The following is a 19,441-nucleotide window of genomic DNA, read 5'->3' as shown; positions in this document are numbered from 1 at the left end:
TTGATGAGGATGCGATGTGTAAACCCAGGTAGAAGCACTTAGTACAATTCCTGCACATAATAAGCACTCAATAAATCTTAGCTATTATTATTAGTGTGTGCCCATGCAAACAAGTTTTGGAAAGATATAGCTAATAGGAACAGTTCCGAAGGGTGAGGCAGAAAGACTCAGGGAGAACTCCCACTTTGTTTTATATATTTATGAGGCAAAGAATTTTGACAAATAAGCTTGTGTTGCTATTATCATTAGCAAAAATAATAAAGATATTCCTATTTGGGGAATAAAAGCCACGAAAGCAGAGAGTCTGTCCCAGGAGCATTCATTTGTCAGCTACCTCCTCCGAACCTGGCCAGGTGCCAGGGGGGCCTGACCAGGGAGAGCGGTTTGCTCTGGACACGACATTTATATTAATAACACCTACGTGACTCTCCCTCTCTGGCAGGATGAGCAAACCCAGGAACCCTGGAACGTTTCCACACAAGCTAAAACAGGCTTCGATTCTCCCACCTGCCCTCAAGGAGTTGGGCTTGGACGCAGGTAAAGGTTCTCTTTCTTAGATTTAAGCCCATCCCCACAGCCCACAGAAAAGCTATTATGTCTGGATTACATGCCACCCCCTGACCTTCACCGTTCTTCCCTGCCTCCTGTCAGCAGCAAGTGTATCGACTCTTTGGATGCCATATATCTCCATCCTGGTCACGGACAAAGAACACTGGGCAGGACTGACTTTAAAAGGCCCTTATCCAGGGCGCTGTGGGCCCATTGCCCAGCACCCTTTGGCTTCTGTCAACCTACCAGGTACAAATAAGAAAATACACCCTCTTCTCTGAAGCCCACTTCTTCGGAGACTGAAAGCCAGTATCTCCCCCAAGCCAAATTAAAATTAAAAAAAAGAAAGAGAGAGAGAAATGAGATCACAGTGGCAGGGCCGTGTGGTCCATCACCAGACATTCTTTATTGGTAGCACTATAGACCAGGAATTGGGCTGGTTATTGGGAGACAGAGATGAGACAGTGCCAGCTGCCCCCAAGAGCTCACAGTCCTGCAGGAGAGACAGACATACAAAGGGTAATGACAACACGGGCCCATCAATGCTAACACCGAGGTATCTGCACAACACAGGGTGAAAGCAGGTCAGAGACAGTGGCTTAGTCCAGAGAAGGAGCAAGACGACTTCCCAGAGCAGGTGACCATAACTAGGACTTGCAGGATGTGATGGGGGGAGAAAGGCATTCCAAGGACAGGGAACTGCATATGCAAAGGCAGGGAGTCCTGAGTGCCTGGTACGTTTGTGGGAACAGAAGCTCTGTGCTGCTGCATTCCGAGGGTAGACAGGGACAGGACCACTGGGAGCTTTGGACCTGAAGATGTATATAGTAGGGAGCAATGGAAGGCTTCTCAGGAGGCAAGGGACATGTCTGAGCTGTGTCTTGGGGTAGCACTTTGACTTGACTCAACAAAGGGATTGGAAGAGGGAGAATCGTCCTAGACCACTCACTGGATTTTATGACCTGTCTGCCTCCTTTACACAAAACTTTGGTTTCCTGGAGCCACTAGAGTGTAAACTTTAGCTGTCCCTTGAGGTGCCCAGAGCAACCAGGCCAATGGGCCTACAACTGGAGGTAAACTGAGGCACTCTACCTAAAAGCCCTTCCCTGGTAGAAAGGACAGCAGGGACGTGAGTCTGGCACATGCTCTGTTCTGAGCCACAAACAAAAGTTGAGACTCAACAATGATTTTATCTGCAATGACAAGTCCACCCCCAGGCTCAGATAGGTATTGTTCCAGGCTCAGCAGACGTCCCCAAGTCAGACAGATGTCCAGGGCTCAAACAAACATTGCCCCAAGCCAGGAAGATGTCGCACCAGGCCTGGACAGATGCCGTGCCAGGTTCAGACACATGTCCTCAGCCCAGACAGAAGCTGTCCCGGGGCCAGAAAATGTACTGGGCTCAGCCAGGTGTCCCAGCCTCAAACAGATGTTGTCTCAGGCCCACGCAGATGCTACCCTTAGCTCAGACAGATGTCTGCCACCAGAGATACATAAAGATGCTAAGAGGTCCCTGGGAAAATATAATTCCTAAATCCTCCTTTTCCACTTCCACCCTCCACCTGCTACCTCCAAGAAAGCTGAGGAAAGCCAGCATGGAGCCCAGCCAACTCTCTCCCCTCCCAACTTGTAACAGCCAAGGAACTATATCACCTTGCCCTTCCCCGTGACTCCAGGCTACTGCACAGAGGGGAGGAAGGCAATGAATGAGGCACAGGAACAGGAATACAGGGCACCTGTGCCATCTGTGGAGTGGTGGATAGTCATGCCCAGGCTACCCGCCTGACTCTGCGGGGGGCAAGGGGGTTGGGGGACATAAGAGGAAGGAGTGGGTTGATGTAAGGACCAGGCACACTAAGTCCTACCTCAAACCCTACATTCTGGGGCTGGCGGGGTAGTGAATCCTGTGATCGCCTCGGTCAAATCTCTGGCCGACACCCTAAGGATGTCATTGCTGGGTCATTTGAAGGTAATTACTGCTCCAAAGCTGGGCTGCATTAAGCTCTGGAGAAAGAGGAATAAGGAGGCTGGCCCACTGTGGACACAAAGTGGGAGACAGTCCCATTCACCAACGTGGTCCTAGCTTTTGGTTCCCAAAAGCCCTTATAGTGACATCGGACCTGGAAGGAAAAAGAGCATCCCCTCATGGCCACACAGCTCCTATCAGAAGCTATGCAGAAACTGGGGTTCAGGGGCCATGGGGTGCTGCTGTTCCTGGCCCATGGGTGGAAGAGGCAGCCACTAGACCCGGGATGGGGGAGACAGAGGTTACAGTGATAGCCTAACCTCCTCATCCACCCTAAGGGGCCTCCACTGGACTCAGTCCCTTCCCAGGGGAACTGAGAGGCAGTGGCTCATGAATATGCAAATTCACCTTGAGCCACATACCCCCAAAGCAGGTCCAAGTAGGGACCTCCCTCTTTTTCTACCTACTTCCCCTCAAGAGCTACCTGGAGGCTGAGGAAGGTAAGATGTGGTCTGTAAGACCACTCTCAGACGATAGCACTGTCTGACAGTTACAAACACTAGTGCACACACATTAACGCAAACCAAGCACAAGCACACAAATACTTATGGGCATCTAGAAAGTACAAACACACGAAGCCATGCAAGCATGCTAACATGTAGTCATCTCACACACATACACACACGCACTAAGTCCCCAGCACGCTGCTGTAAACACTGCACCTCACACAAACATGAGAACTCCCCTTTCACCCTTCCAATCCACCCAAGCTGCCCGCCCCCGCCCTCAATTGGGCCACAAAGTGAACACCAGCCCAGGAAGGCACCTCACTCTTTTAATGATGGTGACAAGAACTAAAATAATCACTCACTGCTCCCACCCCACCCTGTGGTAGTGAATTTTGCAGCCATCCAGAAAAAAAGTGTTAAAAAGAAGAAAAAAAAAAACCCAAATCCAGCCCCAGCCTTTCAGAGTGATTAATCCCGCTAATGATTTACCGATTTGCAGAGAGCGTGTTCTGCATAACCGGATTGTGGGCATTAACACCAGCTCAGAGGCTGCCATTCTGCTCAAAATGAAAGTAAATTTCAAGAGTAATTGGCCACCCCTCATTTGAATATTCTACTGATGCACTGGGAGGACCCCCACCTTTACCCATAGGCCTAGGAGGTTGGGGCAGGGGGAATGCAAGGAAAGCTTCATCCCTAAAAGATGAATTTCACCTTCCATCCTTCCTTCCCTTCACCAAGACTGAGATAGGACACCTTAGATGAAACAAGTGAGGCTGCTTCTTTCTCCACCGCCACAGGCAGCAGCACCCGCCTAGCCCTCACTCCTCTATGCGAGGCTTTTGGGAACACAGGAAGGATAGAAGAGGTACAGACACCTGGAGGGGCTGAGTTTACACAGCACAGGTAAGGGCTTGAGAGTTCAGGACAGTGATCACACCCCACGTGGGAGAGCTTTCTGGATGGTGGTCAGCGTTGTGAATCTGTCTAGCTGGCACCAAATTTCACCAAGGCAGCTGCTGGACAAGATGACCTGGTGCCACCCCAGGCGGGAATCTGGGACAGCCGGGACCCTGCCAGACTCTTACAGTCAAAAACACATTCCAGCCCAGAACAACAGGGTGATGGGCGTGGTCACTCCTGCCATTGCTGAGCAAGAACTGGCTGGGGGAGTGGGAGGCTCTGATTCCGCTCACACAGCCTCTTACTCACCCCATGCAGCCCCGGGAGAAAAACCAAGCCACACTTTCCAAGTTTCCATCCGGGCAGTGATCTCACCCCATCTTCACAAGAAACCAGTAGAGACCATCCTGCCCAGCTTACAGATGAAGGTTGAGTTTCACAGAGATTAGGAGACTGAGACTGGTCCAATGTCATCCAGCAGGCCTGAGTCTGAGCCAAGACAGAATCCAGGTCTCCTGACACTGAAAATGCAGGACGTAGGGTGTGAGGAAAAGACTGGCAGAAGGGAAAGGAAGTGGGCTATGAGTGCTGTCCCTTGCCCCAGCCTAGTCTGACTCGGACAAAGGTTCAAAGCCCACGCACACAGGAGGGCATCCTAAGGCACCAGCTCCTCCAGCAGCTCTCCATGGGCTCTGATCTCCCCCTCTCTTTAGCTCTTCTTAGCACTCCTGACTTCAAGGAATCCAAGAGGAGTGTCCTGGAGCCCATCTGCCCCCAAACTATAAAGGCCTTGGGTCTGCAGCTGCAGCTGCTTTCAGCACTTCCTGGACTCCAAGTCACCACTGACTGACAAGACACAGCACAGGGGTTCAGAGTCCAGAGGGGGAAAGCAGCCAGACCCAGCTACCCCCCCTTACCTTCTCCCAAACCTTGCTCGGTATGCCAGGCTCGCCTGCCTAGGGTAGGTGTCTAGAATATTACAGTGCGATGTGGCCACGAGGTGCTGACGGAGTGTGGTTGTGCTCTAGAGGCCAAGTCTGAACCTCTCAGGAGGGAGTGTGAATGTAGACGGCAGAGGTTTGTGTCTGTGACTCTGGGCTCTGCAGAAAGTGGACCTGGTGCTGGAGCTTGTGTAGTTGTCATTCATCCCTGCAGCTCTTCCCCCTGCAGCCCCTCTGGCTCAGGGACCCCCCACAGTGAGGGCCCCATCTGCTGGAGGCTCAGTGACCTGTGTCAAATGAGCAAGCTCTCTGTCACACTCCAGAGCCTGGAGGAGGCTGGGACCCAGCCACTCTGGGAAAGCCCAGGCAGTTCCTGGCCTGGGGGTGGGCTAGAAAGGGGCCCCGATGGGAAGGGAGGTCTGGGAACCTCTGAGGCTGGCGGCCTGGTTGGGAGCTGCCTTCCACAGACAAGAGGAGTGAAAAAATATATATAAATGAAAAGAAGGGACTTTCCTGCCTCCTTGGGACTAACGCTGCTGCCTAACCACATGGACCAAGCTCTGGCCTGGGCACACCCCTTCCTCTGCTTTCTGATCCGTGTAAATGTGTTAGTTCCTACATGGTACGAGTATGCATGTGTGTGTCTGTGTGATGTGTGGGGTAGGCCTCTTTGTATCTGTGCAATGGGGAGTGTATGCGGCTGGGCTGTAGGCTCCTGTGTGTGAACACAAGTGTGTGCCTATTCATGTGAATCGGCAAGCCAGGTGACAGCCTCCATGCTTGTGACCCCAAGGGCCTGCAGGTCTTATGTATTTCTGTGTCTGAAGGAATGCCTACTTGAGCCTCTGTGTAGGTTCTGTGTATGCGTGTTCCTGTTTACACACATGCCTGTATTTATCATTGTGTGGTTTGGATGAGTGTGAATATCCGACCTAATGGTATGAGTCCATATGTCCCTACTGTGAATCTGTATGCTTGTCCCTGAGCTAAAATGCATGTGGGTGTGGGTGTGTGTGTATGCACATCTTTTCACATGCCGAAACCAGTCTGTGTCTGAGTGGGTCAGCTGAGTGTCCGACTGTCGTGTTCCAAGTTCTCCCCAGGGTCTGTGAGGGCAGGGCTCCAGGAGAGAGGGCTTGTCCTACAGCAGGTGTCTCTGCCAATGACCATGTCATAGTCCCCAGTGTCCCACACAGAACCTCTGGAAGCAAGAGCCAAGAGGATGTAGATACTTCCTCTGGAAACAAACTCTCAAATACAAGAAAATTTGGACTCGAGACCAAACCCATATCATTGTAGAGGGTCTAAAATTTCCAAAGCAGAGAAAGGGACGTTATCCCTTCCTATCCACACTGCTGCTCACCCCAGGGCAGCATCTAACATTAAGAGGGCATCTACCCAATAAACTTAAAAAATAAATTTAAAAAAAAAAAGAGGGCATCTAAATGACATGTTTTGCTTCAGCCTTGGAGCTTCAGAGCAATCCTGAGAAGCAGGTCTTACTGTCCCCGTTTTAAGATGAAGAAACTGAGGGTCTGACAGGCAAAGCAACTAGCACAAAGTCACAAGGCTGAGAATGGGAGTAATGGGATTGGTACTAAGATTTGCCGACTGACAAGCTGGTAACCTAGGAGTCTGTCTTTGCTGCAGGCACCCCTCAGTTCAGCACAGACCTGGGAACCCAGCTTAAGAGCACCAGCTGGCCCTGGCTTCCCCCTGAGAGCTACCAGACATAGGGCTCCCTCTGCTGTGATAGCCAAAGCCACTGACTGGCAACCTTCCCCATCCCAGAGCAATGGGGAGAATGATGAGGAGGGGGACTTTCCCGGGTTCTATGCCCTCAGATGAGCCTCGGTTCCTTCAGCTATGCACCGGCAATAACAGTCTCAGTGTTCTCTCACAGGGCTGAGAGATGCAGGTACAATGGTGAATGAAAAGCGCTTGATAAAGTATTGTGCCATCGTTCTTCAAGTCTCAGTGACAACCACAAAGACTGGACATCACAACACCTGTCCACTGTCCAGACATTGCTTTTCCTCCAACAGAAACTGAGACAGATTCATAGAATCACAGACCATCAGAGCTAGAAGGGCCTGAGACATTAACTGGTCCAAACCTCCACAACCCTATTCTACAGATGAGGAAACTGAGATTTTGTTACAGTGGGGGAGTAACTTGCCCATTCACTGGGCACTAACAATAGAAACAAGCAGAGTAAAAGCCCTTTCTGGAGCTTTCACCCCCATTGTCTAGTACCACCCTCTGACTTAACTTTAGTGAGACAAGTGGGCCGCTTATGGTACTGTTATTCCCAATTTACAGGTAGGAAAACCAAGAGCTAGAAAGACTGGACCAGAGTTCTTCTTGCCCAGAACAATAGTGGCAGGTCTGGATTGGAAGACAAGCTTCAGTGATATGCAGGGCTGGCATGAGACAAGGCTTCACTAGAGGATTTCCAACCTTGGTCTTACCTCCTGGGCCTAGGAGAGGCGACAGGAAGGCAAGTGAACCAGAAGGTCCACTGCAATGACCTTATGAAGAAAAGGTGACTCAAGGTGACCACTTTCTGGGCCAGAGTCCAGGAAAGCCCAGCATCCCTAGCTGGATTCAGACACAAGGCTCCATCACAGCCCTTGCAGCCAGGGTGGTACCTAAGGAGCCTGCTCAGGACAGTGGCCACTGGCCAGACAAGAACCTTGCCCTGTCCCATTCCATCCCTTGGAGACCAGCCACCAGCTGGTCCTAGGGCGTTCAGGGCCTGGGTGAGCACAGTCTGTGCCCAGAATGACCCTTGTCACTGTTGACTCTGTCCCAGCCACCCCTGGGTTCATCTCCACAGCAGCTGCCACCAGAGCCCTCATCGCTCTTCTTCACACTCTGAGGCTTTATCCCACAGTCCTGACTTGCCCAGTTGGGCCCTAACTGGGGCCCCAGTTCAGTCCTGTGATTTGGGACCCCAGAGCCCTGGAACCTCTGAATCCATGTAGACAAGATGAGGCAGAGAAAAGAGGTAGGCTAGCAGTTGGAAGACTGTGTGAGCCAAATCTCAGTGTGGGGAAGAGGTGGAGGCCACAGCTCACTCCACTCAGCCTCGAGCCCAGTGTGGGGCTTAGAGGCACAGACCAGCTGCTGCTGAGGTCCGAGTCCACTCAGGATTCTTCAGAGTACTTAAAGGGGGTGGGGGTGGGGGGGAGTGAGGAGGTACCCGAATTCTATGCCTCACCTTTCCAAATAAGGCCCCCTCTATCTCAATTCCCTTTTCAGCAGCCCCAGGCAACTCGAGGTAAATCCAGTTCAGGGCTCCATACAAGGCTGGACAGCTCCCGGACTGCATCATGAATTTCTGAAGTGCCAGACGCCCTTCCTCAAGTCCACGCCACTCCTCACCTACAGCAAGTTTCCCGGGCCGTGACCCCGCCATGACCCCATCAGGCTGGGAGGAAAAGGAGCGAGAAAGCGGCGGCAGTGTGGGACACAAACTGTTGAGCCAAATGTGTCCACCACCCCTGTCCGCGGCGTTTTCTCCGGAGCTACAGTTGAGGTCCTCTCACTACGAAACCCCGAAACCGTGGAGCGCCGCCCGAGTACATCGCTGCCGCCGGCCGTTCCGCCCCGAGCCGCTCGCGCGGTACTCACCTGGGCCACGGTGCCCCGAAGGGGAGCCCGCGCGAGGCCTCAAGCAGGGGCCGGTCCGACTCCGCCGGCGCTGGACGCGCTCTAAGGGCCGCGGAGGTTGACAGAGTTGCGACGCCGGGTCTAGAGCGAGAAGAAGGGAAAGGAAACGCCGGGGGGAGATGCGCAGAGGACAGCTCTGTGCCGGCTGGAAAGCCGCGGAGACGAGGCGGGCAAGGTGAGCAGCCGCACCGGAACCGAGTCGGGGACCCGCGCCACCTCCCACTCGCAGCCACGAGACCCGCGGGAATCCCGGCCCGCCCGCAGCTGCACTACGGAGGGAGGAGCGCGGGGCTGAGCTGCTTATCGAAGCCCGAGCGCCTCCCGGAGCCCGCAATCCCCCGCCGCTTCTGGCCGCCTGGCCAGAGACGGGCTGGAATTCGGCTCGCGTGGAGAGTGGGACCCGCCGAGTTCCAAGCCTCCAGCGCAGGGGGAAAGCAGGGCCCACGCAGCCAGGACGAGAGGGGGTGCGGTCCCGGTGCCACCCCCGCGCCACTCCCCACGTGGCGGCCGCGCCCCCGGGGCGTGAGTGTGTACGCGGACGGTGGGGGGCCGTGAATGAAGCCCCAGCGACCAATCAGCACGGTCGGCGCGCGGGACCCCGGGAGCGAGGCCCAATGGCGAGCTCTGGGCGGTCGGGCCGAGCGGCAGGCGGGCGCGGGGGGCGGAGGGCCGGGGCCGGGGGGCGGGAGGCGGCTCCGCGGGCAGCCAATGGGCGGCGGGTGGGGTGGGGCTCCGGAGCGCTGAGCGGGTCGGGGCTTTAAGCCGGCGGAACGCCGCGGCAGGGCCCGCAGACGGAGCGGAGCGGCGGCGGCGGCGCGGCGCAGGGCGCGGGGCGGCATGGCCCCCACCGCGCAGTACCTGCCGCGGGGCCCCGGAGGCGGAGCCGGGGGCACCGGACCGCTTATGCCCCCGGACGCCGCGGCGGCAGCGGCGGCGGCGGCCGCCGCTGAGCGGCTACACGCGGGGGCCGCGTACCGCGAAGTGCAGAAGCTGATGCACCACGAGTGGCTGGGCGCGGGCGCGGGCCACCCCGTGGGCCTAGCGCACCCCCAGTGGCTACCCACAGGAGGAGGAGGCAGCAGCGACTGGGCTGGCGGCCCGCACCTGGAACACGGCAAGGCGGGCGGCGGCGGCAACGGTCGAGCCGACGACGGCGGCGGCGGCGGTTTCCACGCGCGCCTGGTGCACCAGGGGGCGGCCCACGCGGGCGCGGCATGGGCCCAGGGCGGCACGGCGCACCACTTGGGCCCCGCCATGTCGCCGTCGCCGGGGGCCGGCGGGGGTCACCAGCCCCAGCCGCTCGGGCTGTACGCGCAGGCGGCCTACCCGGGGGGCGGCGGCGGCGGCCTGGCTGGGATGCTGGCGGCGGGCGGCGGCGGCGCGGGGCCGGGCCTGCACCACGCGCTGCATGAGGACGGCCACGAGGCTCAGCTGGAGCCGTCGCCTCCACCGCACCTGGGCGCCCACGGACACGCACACGGACATGCACACGCCGGCGGCCTGCACGCGGCGGCGGCGCACCTGCACCCGGGCGCAGGCGGCGGTGGCTCGTCGGTGGGCGAGCACTCGGACGAGGACGCGCCCAGCTCGGACGACCTGGAGCAGTTCGCCAAGCAGTTCAAGCAGCGGCGCATCAAGCTCGGCTTCACGCAGGCCGACGTGGGGCTGGCGCTGGGCACGCTGTATGGTAACGTGTTCTCTCAGACCACCATCTGCCGCTTCGAGGCCCTGCAACTCAGCTTCAAGAACATGTGCAAGCTCAAGCCGCTGCTCAACAAGTGGCTGGAGGAGACCGACTCGTCCAGCGGCAGCCCCACCAACCTGGACAAGATCGCGGCGCAGGGCCGCAAGCGCAAGAAGCGCACGTCCATCGAGGTGGGGGTCAAAGGCGCGCTCGAGAGCCACTTTCTCAAGTGCCCCAAGCCCTCGGCACACGAGATCACCGGCCTGGCCGACAGCCTGCAGCTGGAGAAGGAGGTGGTGCGCGTCTGGTTCTGCAACCGGCGGCAAAAGGAGAAGCGCATGACCCCCGCAGCCGGCGCCGGCCACCCGCCCATGGACGACGTTTATGCACCTGGCGAGCTGGGGCCGGGCGGGGGCGGTGCGTCGCCGCCCTCGGCGCCCCCGCCGCCACCGCCGGCTGCGCTACACCACCACCACCATCACACACTGCCGGGTTCCGTGCAGTGACCCCGCGGGCCGGGCCCCCGCCAGCGCGCGGCGAGGCGCCGCGCGGCCTGTACTCTTTTTGTTCGGTTGCTTTGGATTTTACAAAAAGCCCAGAAACTTTCGAACAAAACCAAACACCCGGACGACCATCTCCGGCGAGCGGCGAAGACGACTGGGCTGCGTCGCCCGAGTCCCGGAGGAGTGAAGGGAAGATCCAGACCGCGCCAACACCCCGGGCATCCTGCCCGCCGCCTACTCCCTGCCCCCATCCCCTCGACGACTCCCGCCCCTGCCCCCCGGGCTGTTCGGGGCCGGATCCCGGCAGCGGCCTCCCCACAGCGACAGGTAACGCGGTACGGGGTTAGGTATTCCTCGGGAGAGAGGACGAAGAGAGGAGGGTTCCCCGGAGCGGATGCCGGAGCCTGCGGATCGAGGGTGGGGGACTGTCACTATTCTCTCCGCGCCTCTTCTCTCCCATAAGGATGCGCCCCATCCCCCTTACCCTCCTCCGGGCTTGGTTTTTTTACGGTTTTTATTTATTCATGGAGCCTCTCGGCTCCTGGGGTCCTTCTAACTCCGCCCGCGCCCTTAATTTAAATCGCTGTATACTGTATTTATCGGGGCCCCGGAGGGGAGGCCGCGAGAGCCGCGTCTGTGTATAAAAGCAGGAAATAGCCAAAGCTTTAATCTAGCCTAATTTATTTTTTCCCCTTACTTTCTCCTACCCTACCCCAAAAGAGCAAAACTAAAAAACAAAAACTAACAAAAAAAATTCGAGTGTTCATTTTCGTTTCGTTTTATCCGAGTCCCAGCTCGGTTCCCGGCCACGCTGGAGGGGTCTGCGCTCCCACCACATTCGGATGGGAAGGGCCTTCTGCCTCGCTGCAGACTGACCACCGCACAGCAGGGCCCTGGCTCCCCGCGGAGCCCTGCCCTCCTGGCCACAAACAAACGAAACTTGGAAAAGTTGGAGGTATTTTTTAACCAGCTGTAGAAATAAGTCGTTCCCTGAGAGCCTTCTGCCTGAGTCCCTGAAGCTCCCGTCTACTCCCTTTGCAGCCCCCTGGGATGCGGGATGCTGGGGGAGGCTGAGAGAGAAATTCCCCAAGTTTGGGGTGAGGTGGGAACCATGTAAATATGTGAGATATGTACACACTGGCGGGAGAAGAAACATTTTGTGCTTGGTTTTTATTTTTGGTTTTCCGGGTTGCCCTCCTTCCCCATCCTAAAGGATTTTGTATACTGACTAATCCGAAAAAGATATTTTAATATGATTTCCAGATTTCTGACCCATCTCTATTTATTTTCTGGATGTGTTTGGAGCTTCCCCCTTCTCCATTTCTTGTTCTATTTGTTACAGTTTGAATTTAAATTTTGTTATTTTTATTATTTTTTGGAACAATGTTTTGGTGCATTCTCTTTGTATCTTTATTGCAAAAAAAATAATGTAGACTGGGAAGTTCCCTTTATATTTATGTTATAGTAAATATTTTATTACTCACATAAACATGTACCCCAGGGCTGTGTCCTGTCCTCTTTACTACCAGGGCTGGGTTGGTTTGTGGATAAAGTCATGGGATACCCTGGCTCACCTCCCCTAAAGTCATGGCTTCACTATTTTGGAGAAAGGTGACCACACAGACCTGCCAGGCCAATATCAGGATCGCTTGTTACTTGGGCAACGGTGGGGCCCCTGCCTCTGGTGAGTGAGTTTAGGGAAGATGAAGCCGCCTCTTGTCCCGTCCCTTACACAGACTGTCCTGAGACCAGACCAGGGGAAGGACAGTGAACCACAAACACCACCCTGAATTTGGGTCAGCCATTCCTCAGGCATGCTTGACTGCTCTTCTCAGCCTCGACCTGGACCACCACCACCAGCCACACATCTATGTATCCCCCACCCAACACCCCAACCCCTAACTTTGGTTTCACTTTGCATTCCATGTGTGGAATCTGTGCCAGTTTCACCATTCCCGGTGCTGGGGCAGCTGGAAGCTGGGTCAGGCCCCACCAGCCCGCCCAGACTGGCTCTCCACCCACAGGCAAGTGGTGCCCAAACCTACCTGGATCCACTGGAAGTTCCTGCAGTGGTCCTGCGGGACTGCAGTGGGCCTGGGGAGAGAGCCCTTCCTGTTTGCTTGGGCAAAGCCTGCCCTACTTCTCAGCAAACAAACCACCTGCTTCACCTTCTCATGTGGAAGAGTGGGGGTACAAACAACTGTCCCACCAAAAGCCTTGCCATCTCCTCTCTAGGGATGGATACCCAAGGACCCCCACCCACCCAGGGAGTGATGCACATACCTTTGGGAAGGTCCCATGGCTGTGCAGTCATGACCTGGATGGGGGAAGTAGACATCCTCAGACATCTCCCTCTGAAGACTTCGGCAACAACTTAACCCCTCACCAGAGTCAGGATGGCCGAGGCAGGGCTGGGTTCCCGGGCTGAAGCCCAAGATGACTTGTGTCCCAGCCAAGATCTCTTTTCCTTTAAAACAACTCTTCTTAAAAACACTAATAAGACAGCTCTCCCTATCTCTTCCGTAGATGTGTTCTTTTCCCTTCTCAGGAAAAACCACATGCAGTTTCTCTTCCTCTTCGTGGAGACAAAGCTTGAAGACACAATCGCTTGATTGGGGAGAAAGTGTCTACAACGAGGGTGTACATGTAGCCCACTCCCTCCAGGGAAACTGCCCAACAGCCCGTGGCATCTTGGGCGCCCAGAGAGGTGTTCCCGGGCCCCCAAGTTGGGGGTCCCTGGCCAGATCGGGGCCTCAGGATGATTGTGCCATGCTGAAAGTTACGGTGACTCTGGGCTCTGCCCCTCAATCTTGGGGGAATTGGCTCTGCAAGTATAAAGGCCACCAGGGTTTTCAAATGCTCAGCCTCTCACTGTTTTTTTTTCTTCCCTCCTTCAGTCCAGACTCGTGAGCAATTAGCCCTGTAATTGGCACCCATGTCTCAGCCAGTACCCGTACTGGCAGACCAGTGAGCCTCCCCATGCTTCTTAAAGAGGAGGCCAGGAATTTACAGGCCAGCAGGTGACAGCGTGGCCCAGAGCCACGGGCCACCCTACCTCATCCTCTCATTCCCTGCTCCAATAACTATGGAACTTCGAGGCAGTGCCGCACTCCTTCCTTATTTCTCCTTTCCTGGATTTGTCCCAGCCTCAGGGCCCTGAAATGGAAAATGAAGTTCAGAGCTTCCTGCGGCCTGTGCCACCCTGAGCTTCAGCAGGTTTGGAAAGGGCGACTGGGAAGACGGGTGCTTTTCACTGGCCTCTGCCTGCCGCTGACACCAATTGATTGATTGATTGGTTGATTGATTGATTGATTGATTTCCTAATTGTCTGCTTAATCCTGTACAGGAGGGTGGATTTATTATTTAAGCACGTCAACTCAAAAACAGCTAAACAATGTGGCCTCCCAAGCACCAGCAGCAGCTGAGGAGTAGAACAAAAAGATGAAAGGAAAAAAAAAATGGAAAAGGGGACAGAAGAAAATCTTCCACTTTGTAAGGATTTTGCTTAATGAGACACCAGCCTGGGACAGCTATCCAGTGACCAACCTCTGGTCACAGAAGGCCCCCCCGGGGCTCCTTCCCCCAGTCTCCAGCCTGGAATGAGGCTAGGAACCACGGAACATTTGACCGTATGAAGAGAAGCCATAGGGAGAGAAATATTTTACCCTGGTGTCTTACTGGCTGGATAGAATAGAGTTTAGGAAAGCCACAGTCAGCCCTGAGCTTGACCGAGCCGTTTCTCCATCCAGGTGTGTGTGGATCTACCTGCTCATTTCTGAGATCCTCAGACTTCCTTTCGTTCAAGAGAGGCAGAAGTTCCTAACATCAACCTCCAAGACGCCCAAGCTTTCCCTAGCAGATCTGGAATTTTCTGATCCCATCTTCCTTATTTGAACAAAATTATTTTCTATGATCATGTGGCCACAGATCCTGTTAGAGCTTCACTCTCCCCATGTGAACCTCTGTGTGATAGTGTATGAATTTGTGTGTGTGCCACTGTGCTTGCTTTCAGAGGTAGAAGGGGAAAAGAAAGTTTATGCTATAGTGCTCATGTTTGAACTGGGAAAAGATTTGCAGGGCGGGGGTTGGCCAACAACAGGAAGAAGGAAGGTGGCCATTGTAGTCACCTGTGGTCATCAAGGCAACCCCAGAAGGCGTCCTGCACTGTACCTCCTGCACCAGGAAGTTGCACTCGTTTATATGTTAACCTGGCTTAGGTTCGGTGCAATTGTTCCTTGACCCCAGGACTCGACTGAGTGAACACAGGATTAGCTGACCAACCACAGCTACCCACTTAGAGCTGTTTGGAATCTGGTCTCCACTGGAGAGGCTCTGGCCTGCATATGGGAGCGTCAAGCCCCCAGTGAGCCTCCCAGGCCCAGGCTTTCCTCAGCAGGGCTTGAGCTCCCGAAAGGAGACCCACCTGAGCAGGGGAAGGTCCAGCTGCTCCCCTGAGCTTAGCGAAGAGGATTCACTGGGCCTCCCGCTTAGTGACTGAAGCCAGAGCCTTCAATCTTGTCCCTGCCTAGCATATTTGAAGGCCCTGGAGTTAGAGTTTGGCCAGCCGATCAGGGCTCTCCTCGCTGCCTGGGAGGCCTCCGCGTGGGAGGACTGCCCTCTATTGGTCCCTGAGCTGGGACATGGCAGCAGTCACCAGAGCCATCTCCCAGCTAAGGATCCCTCCAGAAAATCAGCTTCAAGTTACCTACTCTGTGGGGGCAACAGGTAGAGCAGAGGAAACTATCACCTCCAAGGAAGCAATTCCGCTTTACGGCTTGCCTGAGACCCTTCTCCAACTACCGTGTTTCCCCAAAAATAAGAAAATAAGACGTTGCTGGACCATCAGCTCTAATGCGTCTTTTGGAGCAAAAATTCATATAAGACCCGGTCTTATTCCCTATAATATAAGGGAAACACGGTACCATCCCACCCATACCCACAGACACTCAGAAATTTGCCATCACAGCTGCCTCCTCTGTCTCTCTCCCACTCACACTCATCCCCATCACTCCTCCTCTCAGCCAGCTGAAACCCCAATGCACACTCTCGCCAGCTTGCTCACCCACATGCTAACACACTGTCACACCCATACCACTGCTTAGCTGTCCAGTCAGTAGCAGTTTTGTGGCCTTTGGCGCTGAGCTCTCCTGAGTCACCAGGTACCTGGCACCTGTAATATTTAAGCACACATAGCCATCCTTTGCAGCATGGACAGGGTCCCCTTCGCTCAGAATTTCCAATCACTTAACCCACAAAGCGCTTTCCAAACACATCCCTGCCCGTCATTGTTCCCAGCTCCTCCCAGCTCCTCCCAGCTCCTCCCTGCTCTCTCCTGCTCCCTTCAGATAATTAAAGTTAGGCGGTGTGTTTGTATGTATGTGTGATCTTATTTTTTAAACACACCCCCACACGTACATATGCATGTATATATACAAACACGCAGCAATTAGATCTATCCATTCCTGCCATCATTCCTCTTGTTCAGTAAAACCTCAGCCACACACATGTCCCCACATCACCACGCAATGAACCCAGTGTCACCAAGTCACGGGCTTCTGATATCACACACACACACACACACACACACACACACACACGCACTTTCACACAGTTCCACCCCCAGCTCCCTGGTATTTTTCCAGGAGCATGACCCACCTCCCATCCACCTCCCGCGCATCTGAAAGGGCACCCCTTAGATGAGCTAAGTACCAGGAGGGGCCCCCCACACACATACACACAGTGGACATGTCTCCGGTTGAGCCTGACCAGGGTGGGTCTGGGTATTATTAGGCTACAGAGACAGCACGGAGGCATATGGTCTCGTACACAAGAAATAATGTTCATGTTAAATCAGACCTCATGCATAATGCATGGTGCCTGATCTCACATTATTTTGGGTGTTCGTCAAAATCAGTGTTCTTTCTTGTGAGGGCTTCTGAAAAGAAGGGGGAAAGGCGTTTGCTAATTGCACCCACAGCCTGGACCCAGGGAGCCGAGAGTGCCCAGGGAAACTCCCTCTGCCCCACTTCAGCCACCAGTGGGTTTCATCTCTCTGTGCCCTCTGTTTCCACATGGAAGGAGGGGCTGACTCAGGCTTGTAGCAGGCGAAAGGCCCCGTGTTATTTTTATTTCTTTTCTCCTGGCTCTCAGTCCCCAGAGGGTTCTCGGGAATAGCAGTGGCTCCATCGTTCTCACACCCGATTCATTTGCCGTTTTATGAACTCCCCGTTGATTCATCACCTCCCTAAGTCAATGATTCACTCCTGATGGCTTTTCAGAAATCCTTCTTCAAGGGCTCCAGATTATTCAGCTCTGAACAGGGGCAGACCTGGACCATGCGCTGCTACTGATCTCTTTGCTTAGGGTGGGAAATTGTTACTGTCCTCAGCCTTTCTCTGAGGCTGGCTGGTCTGGGGAGCAGGAAGAGCTACCTCAATGCAGAAGCTGCTTAGAATTGATCCCAGCAGCTCAAAGACAGAGCTGGCTGTGCAGCAAGGGCCCCTCCTGCCACTATGGGTCACCTGCCTTCTCCCATTGTCATCAACGTCCCTGAGGAAGTTGTCCATGTCTCCGGGGCCATGAAACTCAGGGACCGTGACACCAGACAGACCTGGGTTCAAATCCTGGCTCCACCTCCTATCAGCTGTGTGACTTTAGGCCAGATACTTACCTTTTCTGTGCCTCAGTTTCTTGATAGAGTGACAATGTAGAGTTCCTGCATAATAGAGCTATTTTGAGAATTCAGTGGGAGGATGTACATAGAGTGCTTCGCATAAGTAGGTGATGAATGAATGAAAGGTGTTTTATGTAGGGCCTGGGCAGTGCATCATACAAAAACAAGTGAATGGGGAAGAAAACCAAAATGGAATGAACTTTTAGCATGGACCCCACTCTGTCCAAGTCACTCGGACATAAAAGCCTTACCTGACACCAAGCCATGTTCTTTTCACACTCCTCGCTGGGGTGCACTGCAGTGTCCAGAGGTTGGGATATGTGCACAAACAGAAGTTCCAGAACTCAGGTCTGGGCCAGGAAGAGACGCTGGGGACCAAGGGTGTTGGAGCTCATTGGCTAGGATCTGTCTGTCCCCTTCTGCACCACCCTGCCATCAGGTAAATTCCATGAGGTTCAAGGAAGTTGGATGACTTGCCTGGGATCACCATGGTCAGTCAACCCTCCAGATGCATCCATTTAGAGGGTTACATACTGAGCAACCCATGTAGTGGCTAAGAATGTGGGCCCAGGCATCTGCCCAGACTTTCATCCTGGCGGCACCACCTACTACCCACGGGACCTTGGGCAAGTGACTGCACACTTGCCATACCTCAGTTTCCTCATCAGTCAAAAGAAAATAATGATAATACCTGCCTGGTAGGACTACTCTGAGGAATAGATGAGAGATGTGATACATAAACACTTAGAAGACAGCCTGGCAGATTTTAAGTGCACATTCAATGTGAACTATAAAATTAACATTATATGTACAATATATATTATTATATTGGTGCTGGGTTGAAACAGTGCAGAAAAATAGTGCCTAGTGCTCCCCACCCCCAAAGATTATTTCTCTTCATTCTCAAAACCACTCTAGAAAAAAAGCGTTCAAGCTTTCTGTTCCCAGTTCACTGACGAGGAAATGGAGGCCCAAGGATGTTGAGGGGTTCACCTAAAATGACCCAGAAATTAGTGGCAGGTGCAGTTTCCCAACCTCTTCCCCACTCCTACCTCTTTGTGGCAACCCCATGTCCCCAGTGATGTACTCTGAGCCCCTTCTAAGGCTCGGTGCTGGGTTCTGGGGAGAAAGTACCCAGAGGGTCAGGTAAGGCCTCATAGATGCTGGTGCCATTAACCTGGGTCATGAAGAACGAGTAGGGGTTTACCTCAGAGGCTCCCTGCTTGGGCCTTGATCCCAAGAAGGCACAGCCACTCAGCCCCAGAGCCCGCAGACCCCACACATTCCCCCTTCCTGAACCTTCATGCCTCTTCCTGCCCTGCTCAGGACCGTTCTACCGGTGGGCTGCCCTCCTTTGATCCCTCCTTTGACCCCAGCACAGAAGATGAAACTAAGGATCAAGGCCCCTAGACCAGACCCAAGGGAACCATCTAACATGAGACTAAGTCTAACTATAGACCCCTTCAAGTCCCATCTCCGGGTTCTATTGCAACCGTGCCCAGAGGTTGACCACCAAACCCTGCCACAGGGCATCCCAGCCTCAAAGGTGGGGGCCAGTCACCTGGGGCCAGGCCTCACTCTACTGTTCATCCTCAGTATGACCCAAGTTGAGTCATTTGTCACCCCTGGACCTCGATATATGAAATGGGCATTCCTTCATTTATCCATCCATCTATCCATCCTACATCCATCCATTTATCCATTCATCAACCAACACACCCATCCATACATTATTCATTCATCCATCTGCCCACCCATTCACTCATCCACTCATCCATGTAACCTTCAACTTACCTCTTCAACCATCCACCCATCCATCCATGTACCCAACCACTTACCATCCATCCCCTCATTCAATCATCCAGTTTAACAATCAGGCCCTATGTTGAGCAGCAGGAACACCTAAATAAGACTAGTCCCCCGTCCTTAAAACATTCCTAAATCAGCTTCTTCCCCTCCCTACCTCTCCGTCATGTAGGGTAGGCATGTGAGGGCCCCAGTGAGATCATTGTTTGGGAGGACACAATGAAGCCTATTG

The 19,441-nt window shown here is 54.2% G+C and overlaps 1 protein-coding gene and 1 long non-coding RNA gene across 3 annotated transcripts in view; one reads left to right on the top strand and one right to left on the bottom strand.

Annotated features, from left to right (window-relative positions):
- The window catches only part of LOC109444866 (uncharacterized), a 49,795-nt gene extending 40,648 nt beyond the window's left edge, over positions 1-9,147 (bottom strand). For both annotated transcript variants that reach the window (XR_012497149.1, XR_012497150.1), the window contains exon 1: positions 8,505-9,147. This is a non-coding gene — a long non-coding RNA (uncharacterized LOC109444866). The remainder of the gene's footprint in view (positions 1-8,504) is intronic.
- A 156-nt stretch (positions 9,148-9,303) lies between these two features.
- On the top strand, positions 9,304-11,113 carry POU3F1 (POU class 3 homeobox 1). The gene has a single exon (XM_019726580.2). It carries the CDS (start codon positions 9,381-9,383, stop codon positions 10,731-10,733), a length of 1,353 nt encoding a protein of 450 aa, XP_019582139.2. The 5' UTR covers positions 9,304-9,380; the 3' UTR covers positions 10,734-11,113.
- The last annotated feature ends 8,328 nt before the right edge of the window (positions 11,114-19,441 follow it).

This window comes from Rhinolophus sinicus, linkage group LG06 (assembly GCF_036562045.2).
Source record: "Rhinolophus sinicus isolate RSC01 linkage group LG06, ASM3656204v1, whole genome shotgun sequence".
Taxonomy (NCBI): Eukaryota; Metazoa; Chordata; class Mammalia; order Chiroptera; family Rhinolophidae; genus Rhinolophus; species Rhinolophus sinicus.
This window is presented reverse-complemented; position numbering and strand designations above follow the sequence as displayed.

Excerpts from the sequence above, each read along its gene's own strand:
- POU3F1 (XM_019726580.2), top strand. The coding sequence starts at position 9,381 with ATGGCCCCCACCGCGCAGTACCTGCCGCGGGGCCCCGGAGGCGGAGCC.